The sequence below is a fragment of the Triplophysa rosa genome, linkage group LG4 (assembly GCF_024868665.1).
Source record: "Triplophysa rosa linkage group LG4, Trosa_1v2, whole genome shotgun sequence".
NCBI classification, from domain to species: domain Eukaryota; kingdom Metazoa; phylum Chordata; class Actinopteri; order Cypriniformes; family Nemacheilidae; genus Triplophysa; species Triplophysa rosa.
Window position 1 is genome coordinate 76,617 of NC_079893.1, and position 13,187 is coordinate 89,803.

Below are 13,187 nucleotides of genomic sequence, written 5' to 3' on the forward strand. Positions count from 1 at the left end.
TCAGAAAGGTTATACTATAACCCTGTGGTTCCTGGCCCGCGAGATCCATTTTCCTGCCGCGTTTAGCCCCAGCTCTGATAAAACACACCTGAACACGCTAATCAGCGGCTACAGTAACAGATGCGTTCAACTTAATACGGGGCTGCGCAAATTGCTTGGCGTGTCGCATTAAAGCACCGCAAGAGCTATTCAGATGCATACGGAGCAGTCGGCACTTGAATCGCTCTTGCGATACTTTAATGACATACTGTACTCAACTCAACTCAACTTTATTTATATAGCGCTTTTACAATTTTCATTGTTACAAAGCAGCTGTACATGAGACACATTGACTACAAGCAAAACAATCAAAGTTGTACCTGCAAAAACAAGAAAAGGTTGAAAACACAGAAGACAGACACACCCACACACAAAACACTCCACACACACAACACGCACACGCACCACACACCAACACAGCACAGACACAGAGACACACACACACACACACACACACACACACGTACGTACACAGACAAGTACGCACACACACACACGCTCAGTGAGAGCACACATTTAGGATAAAGGAGAGAGAAGCACAGGTCAAATATAACAGATAATAAATTCCTATATGCAATATTAATTAAGTAAAACTTTAAGATTCTAAAGCAGCCCCCCCGGTCAGGCAGATAGTGCAAAAACAGTATGCAAACGGTGGCGAGGAACCCAAAACTCTAATCGAGAAAAAAAACCTCAGGAGAACCCAGGCCCAACCAGGGGATTCCAGTTCCCCTCTGGCAAAAGCTGCTGCCTCTGCACAAGCTCCAGAGAACTTGCACAACAAGGCTAAATAAAATAAATAAACTTAATAATAAAATAAATTATAGTTTAAGATTATCATTAATAATCTAATAGCATTTGAAGTTTTGTGGTGAAGACATGTCAAGAGACCGCGTCCTTCTTTATCCAGCTCTATCATCTCAGCTCTTGTCAGGTCCCCACTTCCCATTCTCCCTCTACCATCAGGTCAGGCCATGAACTGCATCCTGCTCGCTGTGGTAACCTTGGAACAATGAGACAAGACTGGCTGAGAGTAGAGTACTGTTCTGTACTCTTTGATGCAACAAGTACATCAGTTGTGTTTTTGGTTCCGGTTGATCTAACTAATGCAGCCTAAACCCTCTGAAGATTTATATTATGGAAGAGTAGTGTATGCAAGATTAAAAAGATGCGTCTTTAGTCTAGATTTAAACTGACAGAGTGTGTCTGCCTCCCGGACAGTGCAGGGAAGACTATTCCAAAGTTTAGGCGCTAGATAGGAAAAGGATCTACCACCTGCACTTGATTTTGAAATTCTAGGTATTACCAACTGACAGGACGCCTGAGAGCGTAATGCACGTGAAGGACTGTAATACAAAAGGAGTTCATTCAAGTACTGAGGAGCTAAACCATGTAAGGCTTTATAGGTAATAAGCAAGATTTTAAAGTTAACGCGATGCTTTATAGGTAACCAGTGCAAGGTTGACAGAACCGGGCTAATATGTTCATACTTTTTTGTACGTGTAAGAACTCGAGCTGCCGCGTTTTGGACCAATTGGAGTTTTTGTAATAAGCCTGCAGGGCAACCACCTAACAGTGCATTACAGTAATCTAGTCTTGATGTCATGAATGCATGAATTAACTTCTCTGCATCTGAGATTGACAGCATATGACGTAGTTTAGATATATTCTTAAAATGGAAAAACGCAATTTTACAGGTGTTGGCGACGTGGCTCTCAAATGACAGATTACTATCGAATAGAACGCCAAGATTCTTTGCTGACGACGAGGGTTTTATGGAACATCCGTCAATAGTTAAACAGTATTCTTGGTTGTTACTTATAGCAGTTTTCGGTCCAATAAGTAACACTTCCGTTTTGTCCGAGTTCAGTAATAAAAAGTTAGTATAAATAAGTATCTCTGTCCAAATATATCTCGATTAATCATGGTTGTGGAAATGTTGTGTTAATGTTGTCACGAACAGATATGATAGCTTAAGTATAATAGCCAACTTATGATACAATGTTTAATGAACTCCAATTGCAGCTTTTTGAACTTCCTGAAAAATAATGGTGCAATACAGGTGCTGGTCATATAATTAGAATATCATCAAAAAGTTGATTTATTTCACTAATTCCATTCAAAAAGTGAAACTTGTATATTATATTCATTCATTACACACAGACTGATATATTTCAAATGTTTATTTCTTTTAATTTGATGATTATAACTGACAACTAATGAAAATCCCAAATTCAGTATCTCAGAAAATTAGAATATTACTTAAGACCAATACAAAGAAAGGATTTTTAGAAATCTTGGCCAACTGAAAAGTATGAACATGAAAAGTATGAGCATGTACAGCACTCAATACTTAGTTGGGGCTCCTTTTGCCTGAATTACTGCAGCAATGCGGCGTGGCATGGAGTCGATCAGTCTGTGGCACTGCTCAGGTGTTATGAGAGCCCAGGTTGCTCTGATAGTGGCCTTCAGCTCTTCTGCATTGTTGGGTCTGGCATATCGCATCTTCCTCTTCACAATACCCCATAGATTTTCTATGGGGTTAAGGTCAGGCGAGTTTGCTGGCCAATTAAGAACAGGGATACCATGGTCCTTAAACCAGGTACTGGTAGCTTTGGCACTGTGTGCAGGTGCCAAGTCCTGTTGGAAAATGAAATCTGCATCTCCATAAAGTTGGTCAGCAGCAGGAAGCATCAGAAGCGTCTCGCCTGGGCTAAAGACAAAAAGGACTGGACTGCTGCTGAGTGGTCCAAAGTTATGTTCTCTGATGAAAGTAAATTTTGCATTTCCTTTGGAAATCAGGGTCCCAGAGTCTGGAGGAAGAGAGGAGAGGCACAGAATCCACGTTGCTTGAGGTCCAGTGTAAAGTTTCCACAGTCAGTGATGGTTTGGGGTGCCATGTCATCTGCTGGTGTTGGTCCACTGTGTTTTCTGAGGTCCAAGGTCAACGCAGCCGTATACCAGGAAGTTTTAGAGCACTTCATGCTTCCTGCTGCTGACCAACTTTATGGAGATGCAGATTTCATTTTCCAACAGGACTTGGCACCTGCACACAGTGCCAAAGCTACCAGTACCTGGTTTAAGGACCATGGTATCCCTGTTCTTAATTGGCCAGCAAACTCGCCTGACCTTAACCCCATAGAAAATCTATGGGGTATTGTGAAGAGGAAGATGCGATATGCCAGACCCAACAATGCAGAAGAGCTGAAGGCCACTATCAGAGCAACCTGGGCTCTCATAACACCTGAGCAGTGCCACAGACTGATCGACTCCATGCCACGCCGCATTGCTGCAGTAATTCAGGCAAAAGGAGCCCCAACTAAGTATTGAGTGCTGTACATGCTCATACTTTTCATGTTCATACTTTTCAGTTGGCCAAGATTTCTAAAAATCCTTTCTTTGTATTGGTCTTAAGTAATATTCTAATTTTCTGAGATACTGAATTTGGGATTTTCATTAGTTGTCAGTTATAATCATCAAATTAAAAGAAATAAACATTTGAAATATATCAGTCTGTGTGTAATGAATGAATATAATATACAAGTTTCACTTTTTGAATGGAATTAGTGAAATAAATCAACTTTTTGATGATATTCTAATTATATGACCAGCACCTGTACGATGCTCTCTTATGAATTTTCTCTCCTCTCGCTCAGTGAGCATGTGCGCACTCAAAATGCGTGCCGTGCGTCCACTCAAAATGCGTGCCGTACGTCCACGAATCCTTTGGTACTCTTGCTCTCGAGAGGTCCTCCTGTGTGTTCCAGGCATTATAGGCTGTCAAAAGTAGTCAACCAATCAGGGATAGGCTTCCACAGCGGGCCAATGAAAACGCGACCTCTTAACTACAGTAGGCCTAATTGTTAAAAATGCTTGATGAAAAGTTATTTTTTGTGTTCTTTTCTACAAAAGTGTCATGTTAATGTGTAATTCTTGTAAAATAGTATATTGTAAATTGCTGAGTTTCATTCTTATAAAATTTTTAATATATAAATCTTTTAATGAGTGGATTCTTGCGTGTGGGTGGATGGGGGGCACCATGAGGTCTTAATACGCCTCTGAATCCACCACGTTCTCAGGTTACAATTTTTATATATTTGATGCAATATTATTAATCAAATGTATATTATAAATGAACGGTAAGGGAGCGTTTGGTATATTGCATAGAAGTTCAGTTTTATGCCCTGAACTTCTGGAACACTGAATGCAGAACACTTACAGTGTCTGTCTGCAAATGCATTAAATGCATAACCAAATAGGTTTAGAATATTATATGATATTTCCAAATGCTCCACTGCTATTATTGTTTTGATATGTACCGTTACTTGTAGTAAATATTATTTTAGAATAAAGCTAACTTAAGACACCAATCTAAATTTTTCGGTAATCAATTTAGTACTTTTTTGACAATACTACGTTTAGTGTAGACATGCAGGAGGACCACATGAACTTGAGGGTGTTGGCCTGTTTTGTCTGAATTACATGGTAGTTAAACTGACGTTTATATGTAGCCTACAAAGCACCCTAATGCCCCGTTCATTTCTAATACACATTTGATTAATAATGTTGCATCAAATATTTAATATTGTTACCTGAGAACGTGGTGGATCCATCTTGCTTCGTTGAATACGTCGAGTCACTTTCAACCAATAAGATACCATGTAAGAGGTCGCGTTTTCATTGGCCCGCCGTGGAAGCCTATCCCTGATTGGTTGACTACTTTTGACAGCCTATAATGCCTGGAACACACAGGAGGACCTCTCGAGAGCAAGAGTACCAAAGGATTCGTGGACGCACGGCACGTATTTTGAGTGCGCACACGCTCACTGAGCGAGAGGAGAGAAAATTCATAAGAGAGCAGCTTATAATTGAAAGCGCGCGTCCAGTTTTGTGCACGAGCAAAGGAAATCGGCGTGCAAGCGGAGAGATTCGCGCGCTCGTATTACAAGAATGCGCTCTCGCCTTGTAATAACGCGCTCGCGACATTTGTTATTATAATAACGCCATATAAAGACGCTGATTAGCTTGTTCCGGTGTGTTTCATCAGAGCTGGGGCTAAACGCGGCAGGAAAATGGATCTCGCGGGCCAGAGTTGAGAACCAAAGAGTTATAGTGTAGCCTACAGGACACCAGCTCATACAGCACCCTGCTCTTGATCTGACGTTTATAATGTCAAACTTTACTGTTAAATGGAAACGTGCGCAGGTTGAAAAACCTCGAAATTAAACATTTGAACAATGTCCTGTGGTGTGGTAACCGTGGTAACCATTGAACGGCCCGTCGTCAATTATTCCTACATACTTCATCTACATTATCAGGAGATGAATCACGTTTAAAACGATCATACGCTTCTGCATAAGGTGACTGGCTGGTTTGGCAGCACTGTACAGACAGCCACTATTGACTTTGATGTGTCCTCTCCATCACTTATTAATATTTCAAAAAAGGGGACAGCACTGCATTACAATAATATAAAGAACAAGAATTAAAAAACAAGAAAAGAAATAAAGAAAAGAAAAGAAAATCTCAATTATTATGTTATAATCAATTTTGAAAAACTTGTTATTGTTATCGATAAATTTAAGGGATTTTACAATAAGCGAAATCTTAGCAAGAAAGACAGCAAACCTAGGCAAAATTGACAATGTAAAATAAAAAATTAACAGCAAGATCGATAGCATGGTCACTGAAAAAATAAATATATATTTTAAACCTCTCTCAACATTTTAGGGACCTATACTGTATGTGTGTAATGTGGTCAAATTACTGATCCAAACTATTATGTGATTGATGCATGTACTGGTCGTTTTTTTTTAAGTTAGTGGTTAGGGGACTCCCCAAGAGCTTTGATACAATTCAAACACTGCAGCATAGGAAAGAGTCTGTACTGCAAAGGAGGCCAGATGGTAACTGAGTGTGTGCTTACACTGTTAAAAAAATATGTTAAAAAAACGGTAAAAAAAATCTGGCAGCAGAGTTTCCAGACATTTTCTGTAAAATTACGAAAAAAACTTTCACAAAATTACATGAAATAAACTGTAAAAATACAGAGCCAATTTTACGGTCAAAAGTGGTTAAATTACAGTATAGCACTGTTGATAAATGATATCAAAATACATTAAAAAGCAACTCCTTCTCAGGGTATTCTCTGCAAATTTAGGAACTTTTAAGTAATTTTATGAAGCTTCTCTGTCAATCTACACAGTAATTTACTTTTAAAAAACATTTTAAATGTATAAAAACTAAGAAACTACTAATAAAAACCAAATGTCTGTACATTTACCAGTTATAATACAGATATATATTAAATATAGATAAAATAAAAGCTATAGTGAATTGATAACCGTTGTACATGTAAATATTGTATTTTATTATTTAATACGTTAGGCAAAGTTTCAAAAACGTTATAGGATCTAGCAGTTTTACTACAGTTTACTACATTTAAGTTGCCTAAATGCAAAGTTGTATATTGTTTAGGTGAGAACAAAAATAAATGTCAAAGTAAATTACATTTGTGTCTGTAGAATTATCAGTTGACCTGTAAAATACCCTAAATGCATAATGACCTTCAACTGCATTTAATGACAAAGCAGTTGCAATTTTAAAAAAAATTACAGAGAAAATCTGTAAATTATTTCTTAATTACTGTAGCGGGTTCGCTAGGGTAAGGAAGGAAGAGGACGAGGTTGGCGAGTCTGACACGAACTTTTATTCCACGTGAAACAACACAAATTAAAGTAAACAGCACATAAATCCACGGCTTTTCCTTCAGCCTGGTTTCAGACGATCCACGTCTAAGAAAGTCCTTCGTTCTCTCCTGAGAGGTTTGGCAACGTGGCAGTCCGAGTCTCGTCCGTCTCTCTCTCTCGATTGTGCCTTCCTCGGGTGTTTATATTGTCTCCCCGCCCTTACTGGAACGAGAGACAGGTGTTGGCTGTTTGCATTTACTCCACTCACTTACCGCTCGTCTCCTAGCTCTCTCTCCTGCCGCATCCCTCGCTACACCACGCCCCCCTCACCACAATTACATTTGTGGAACTGTAAAAATACTTTATGCTTTAAAAATATGCTTTAAAATATATATATTTCTGTAATATTAAATTATGGTTAATTTTCCTGTAATTTTAATAGTAATATTTTTTATTACAGCAAAAATTCGTAAAATAACAGGCATTAACTGTATAGTGGGAAAAAGGAAAAATTCTGTAAAATAATACAGACCATTACCTTTAAAAATATTTTTTTATAACAGTGTTGCTTTCTTTAAAATGCTGCTGATGAGGTGGCAGGTGGCTGCATGATTAGTCCTCAGGTGAAGGCTGGCAGTTCAAAGGTTAGGACCATTTCTCAATTACAAGAATGCAAAGAACGGACTTGTGTCCTTGCTAGATCGGACTTGGCAAGTTCAGACTCGGGAGTTTGAACACGTAAGGACGGGAGTACACAGACCGGTTGTATGGAAGGCCGTTTGATAAAAAATGTCTTTAGACGTAACGTGTACAGACGTCAGCGTATACGTGATTTTACGACAGGGTAGAAGAGGGCATTTCAAAATACAACCGGTATAGACAGACCATCGAAAGCATGGCTTTGCGAAATTTTCTTAACAACTGCCGACGCGTTTTTCAAGAATGTGTGCATTTGTACATGTCAGATAATGTGGATGAGGATACTGTTCAGTCTATAAGCACAAGGTAAGTGAAGACATTTATTAATGTTGCAGAATATTTTATCCAAAAGACTTACTTAGAGGCAATAAAGTAAGAGTCCATTTGTTGTGGTAAAACATACAGACTATCAATCTTTGTGCATGTGTGATCTAGATTATGTTTTTTAATAGATTACAGACTATGGTAAGAAGCTTGCAATGGGCAAGCGGAAGGCTTGTTGAAGTGGATACTGCAGAATCAATCATCGCTATTGTTGAAGAGTTCCTGCAAGAATTTCAGGACATTGGATCAAGCCAGCGACCAACCGGTAACGTCCTGCCTTTGATAATATAATATAAGTCGTATCTTAATGTGCAAATTTATAAACGATGACTTTTCTAAGGGTTAACGAATAATTATGGGTATCATTACATTTTTGTTAATAAAACATAATTTTTCTGTCATGACGTTTCACTTAGCAACATAATATTAATGTAGTCCTAGCTGTACTATGTAAATATTTTGAGTGTGTGATCTTGGAGTCAAAAGCATATTGTTTGGCTAAAATTCACGTCTAATGCTAATTGCCAATCACTTGTGTGAATGGGACATTTACACTTCTAATGGTCATCTAGAGAATGATTGCCCGGCCATCAACATGAATAATTCATGTTATCATTTAAGAGACAACAGACTGTTAAATAATGGCTCTAAAAGAGTATCAAAATATCTACTTGTCTAACTGCAAGTGCAGCTTTTTATACAAAGAACACATTGGTATTTGTTTGACATAATACAATTTACATAAACTATGTTCATTATCCCGTATCTAGTGGGTGCACACAGTTATCAGTCTCCCTTTCTTAGGACCGGTGGTGTGGGGCGACCAAGGCGAGACATCACTATTGATATGCTCAACTTCCTACTGTCCCTGGACTTCACTGCTCGTCAGATTGGAGAAATTCTTAGTGTCTCGCACACCACTATTAGGAATCGGCTCAGGTTAGAAAACTTTATTTTATTTCTTAAACTTATTCGTTATTCGTTATTAACACATCATTTCGAACTGGAACCAAAAATATTGTATGGTTGTTTGGAAACCAAAGTAAAAGTAAAGATAAAAGTGTATTATTTATTCCTTTGGTAAACATGTTTACAGATATATTTGGATTATTATAGGATTATTGTTTGTTGAGGAGTTTGGGCAGCCGCTGGCGGACGCCCTCGTCCGCGCTGCCCAAACTCCTCAGCACCGCGAGGCCGCTCGGCGGCGAGGGTTCTTCGACAGCATGTCCCTCCTTCCTCCCGGGTTTCGGCACCAATGTAACAAAGTTCAATGTAGGGAAGGAAGGAGGCGGGAACCGGCGAACATTTAAACAATAAACTTTAATGAAAAATAAACAAACAATAATCCAAGAATAAAAGACCGGCAGCCACCTCACGGTCGACTGCCGGCCACACAAACATAAACATAAACAAACTTAACAGTTTCCGGGCCCGGGTCCTCTCTCGTCGGCAGTCCCGTCGCTCATCCTCTTATGGTCCCTAGCTCCCCGTGAGGCATGCGGGACCGGTGCGCGTACAGCTGATACTCATAATCACTCATGCCACCGGCCCCGCCTTCCTGCCCCACGGCTCTCGTCCCGCCTTCCTCGCTACATACCCCCATCGCCCCTCACAGGCCGGGGGGTACCACCGCGCCGGTGCTTACTCCCCCCCGGGGGGCCCCCCTTGAGAGCCCCAGTGCCTGGGGGTACGCACCGACGAGACGAGAGAACGGAGCCGGGAGCACCCCGAGCGACAGGGACGAGAGAGGGGAGAGAGGAAAAAAAAATAGTCTGGTTCCCCGACACGCCGTCGCTCGGTCCTCAGCCAGCCGAGAGGCTCTTCCTCGCGGTGCTACGTTGTGGTGCTGGACATTCGGTGGACGGCCCGATCCTCCTCTGCCTCCTGGCGGCCGGCGATGGCTTCTGGCTGAGGGCAGCCGGCACTCCCGCGCTCCCTCCATGGCCGCCATCCCACCTCGTCCCAGGAGCACGGCCGCGGGCTCTCCGTCCCCACCGAATCCCATCGTTCCAGCACCACGATCTCGGGCAGCCGCTGGCGGACGCCCTCGTCCGCGCTGCCCAAACTCCTCAGCACCGCGAGGCCGCTCGGCGGCGAGGGCTCTTCGACAGCATGTCCCTCCTTCCTCCCGGGTTTCGGCACCAATGTAACAAAGTTCAATGTAGGGAAGGAAGGAGGCGGGAACCGGCGAACATTTAAACAATAAACTTTAATCAAAAATAAACAAACAAAAACACGGAAGTAAAAGGCCGGCAGCCACCTCACGGTCGACTGCCGGTCACACAAACATAAACAAACTTAACAGTTTCCGGGCCCGGGTCCTCTCTCGTCGGCAGTCCCGTCGCTCGTCCTCTTATGCTCCCTAGCTCCCCGTGAGGCATGCGGGACCGGTGCGCGTACAGCTGATACTCATAATCACTCACGCCACCGGCCCCGCCTTCCTGCCCCACGGCTCTCGTCCCGCCTTCCTCGCTACACATCCCCATCGCCCCTCACAGGCCGGGGGGTACCACCGCGCCTGTGCTTACTCCCCCCCCGGGGGGCCCCCCCTTGAGAGCCCCAGCGCCTGGGGGTACGCACCGACGAGACGAGAGAACGGAGCCGGGAGCACCCCGAGCGACAGGGACGAGAGAGGGGAGAGAGGAAAAAAAAAAATAGTCCGGTTCCCCGACACGCCGTCGCTCGGTCCTCAGCCAGCCGAGAGGCTCTTCCTCGCGGTGCTACGCTGTGGTGCTGGACGTTCGGTGGACGGCCCGATCCTCCTCCGCCTCCTGGCGGCCGGCGATGGCTTCTGGCTGAGGGCAGCCGGCACTCCCGCGCTCCCTCCATGGCCGCCATCCCACCTCGTCCCAGGAGCACGGCCGCGGGCTCTCCGTCCCCACCGAATCCCATCGTTCCAGCACCACGATCTCGGGCAGCCGCTGGCGGACGCCCTCGTCCGCGCTGCCCGAACTCCTCAGCACCGCGAGGCCGCTCGGCGGCGAGGGCTCTTCGACAGCATGTCCCTCCTTCCTCCCGGGTTTCGGCACCAATGTAACAAAGTTCAATGTAGGGAAGGAAGGAGGCGGGAACCGGCGAACATTTAAACAATAAACTTTAATCAAAAATAAACAAACAAAAACACGGAAGTAAAAGGCCGGCAGCCACCTCACGGTCGACTGCCGGTCACACAAACATAAACAAACTTAACAGTTTCCGGGCCCGGGTCCTCTCTCGTCGGCAGTCCCGTCGCTCGTCCTCTTATGCTCCCTAGCTCCCCGTGAGGCATGCGGGACCGGTGCGCGTACAGCTGATACTCATAATCACTCACGCCACCGGCCCCGCCTTCCTGCCCCACGGCTCTCTAATGAACATGAGTAATGTAACATAAATGTTGTTTTTATATATACACATTAAATGTATTTTCTTTAAAAAAAAACATACTGTTACCTGTACCTATTTGTTCATTGTTAAAAGTTTATATTGCAGCACATCCCATGTTATTGTTTTCTTATGTATTATTTATGTTCTTTGTTTGTTATATGTCCCTAAAAACATCTGCAAATTAAAAATGTTTTTTCTTCTCCTTAAGGGGACGGTACTCCAGGATCTCTGATGCACAGCTTGATGAGCAGATAAAACAGTTGACTTGTGTTAATTTTCAAATTGGACCAGAAGCAGTCAGAGCAAGGCTGTATGCATAGGGAATAGTGGTACAACGACGCAGAGTGAGGGCAAGCATGCTAAGAATTGATCCTGAGGGTGCTGCCTACAGAGCCATGTCTCATCGGCTTCAGAGAAGGGTCTATCGAGTTGCTGGGCCAAATTCTCTTTGGCACATTGATGGGAATCATAAACTTATCAGGTAAGGTGTAAAAGTTGTTTAAACTTTAATTTGTATATTTAGTAAGTACCTTAATGTTGGTTCCTTTTTTGATAATTTACCTTGAATGGTTAAACATTTAAATAATGCTCATCTATTTGTAGGTGGAGAATTGTGATTCATGGTGGAATTGATGGGTTTAGTAGGCTTGTTGTGTTTCTTAAAGCTTCTAACAACAACAGAAGTGCCACAGTCAAGGAGCATTTTGTGAATGCAACAGTGGAGTGTGGAGTACCTTCCAGAGTACGGTGTGATCATGGTGGGGAGAACAATGCTGTTTGCATTTTCATGGAAGTCTTCCGAGGGCATGGCAGAGGAAGTGCAATGAGAGGCAGGAGCACCCACAACCAAAGAATTGAAAGATTGTGGGGGGATGTTTGGAGAGTTACTGTAAATGTTTACCACTCTCTCTTCACACAGCTGGAAGAAGGCTTGATTGACCCCCTTAATTAGACACACATGTGGGCCCTGCATTATGTGTACCTACCCAGGATCAATAGGGATTTACATTTTTTTGTAAATCAGTGGAATTACCACAGACTGAGAACTGCAAGGTACATGTCACCTTTTCAGATTTTTGTAAGAGGCTGCCTTGCAATGCAACATCGAGATCTTACAGCAATCCGTGGAATTTTTCAAGATTATGCAGACACACCACAAGGAGTTACTACTGACCCCCCAAATCCTTTACCTGATCTTCAGTGGCCCCAGGAAGTTCAAAGGCAGATTGACCCATTAAGTGGAGCAAGAGACTGCCTTGGGATTGATGTGCTTCAAGAAGTCCTTGGCTTCTTATCAGTGCACTATCCATAAATAGTGCCTAATTTAATTGTATGTTAAAACTGGTTTGTACTCTGAACACTACACTGTATGTAAAAATTCTGATTTTTATTGTATATGCTTCTTCTATATCACACATTCTAAAATTGCTTAAGATAAATATGAAGCCACATTTTTTTTATTTTCTTTTAATAAATACTATGAATATCTGAACATTATTTCTGTGAACACAATAGATTGCATACTAACTGCATTTTAGTGTGTCTAAGAATACATGTGTACATAATACATATTACATATGTAATGCTTCAACACATTGTTTACCAATTCAATTAACACACATACACAGTCACGTCAAGTGTTGGGGAACTTGAAAATGCATATAGATAACGTCTCGGTTACGTTTGTAACCTCGGTTCCCTGATGGAGGGAACGAGACGTTGTGTCGAACCGACAGATGGGGTTCGTCCCTGAGAACCAATCGCTTCCGACTACTTAGAAAAGGCCAATGAAAATTGGCGAATGAAATTTGCATGCCGGACTCCGCCCCGGAAATCCGGGTATAAAAGGGAGACGGCGTGCTTCATTCATTCACCTTTGTTCTGAGGAGCCTGAGACCTCCCACGGCTGCTGCTGAGTACAGCACGTGTTGTGGCAAGGAGGACACAACATCTCGTTCCCTCCATCAGTGAACCGAGGTTACAAACGTAACCGAGACGTTCCCTTTCTGTCGGTCTCTCGACGTTGTGTCGACATTGTGTTGTGTCGAACGGAAAACGCCATAACACTGT

At 42.7% G+C, this 13,187-nt stretch overlaps 1 protein-coding gene across 8 annotated transcripts in view; it reads right to left on the bottom strand.

The window, feature by feature from the left end:
* Nucleotides 1-469: 469 nt before the first annotated feature.
* LOC130552347 (mucin-17-like) overlaps nucleotides 470-13,187 on the bottom strand; it is a 105,542-nt gene continuing 92,824 nt past the window's right edge. For all 8 annotated transcript variants that reach the window (XM_057330566.1, XM_057330569.1, XM_057330561.1 and 5 more), the window contains one exon: nucleotides 470-1,042. In XM_057330566.1, the coding sequence (XP_057186549.1) occupies nucleotides 970-1,042 (73 nt within the window). In that variant the 3' untranslated portion in view covers nucleotides 470-969. The remainder of the gene's footprint in view (nucleotides 1,043-13,187) is intronic.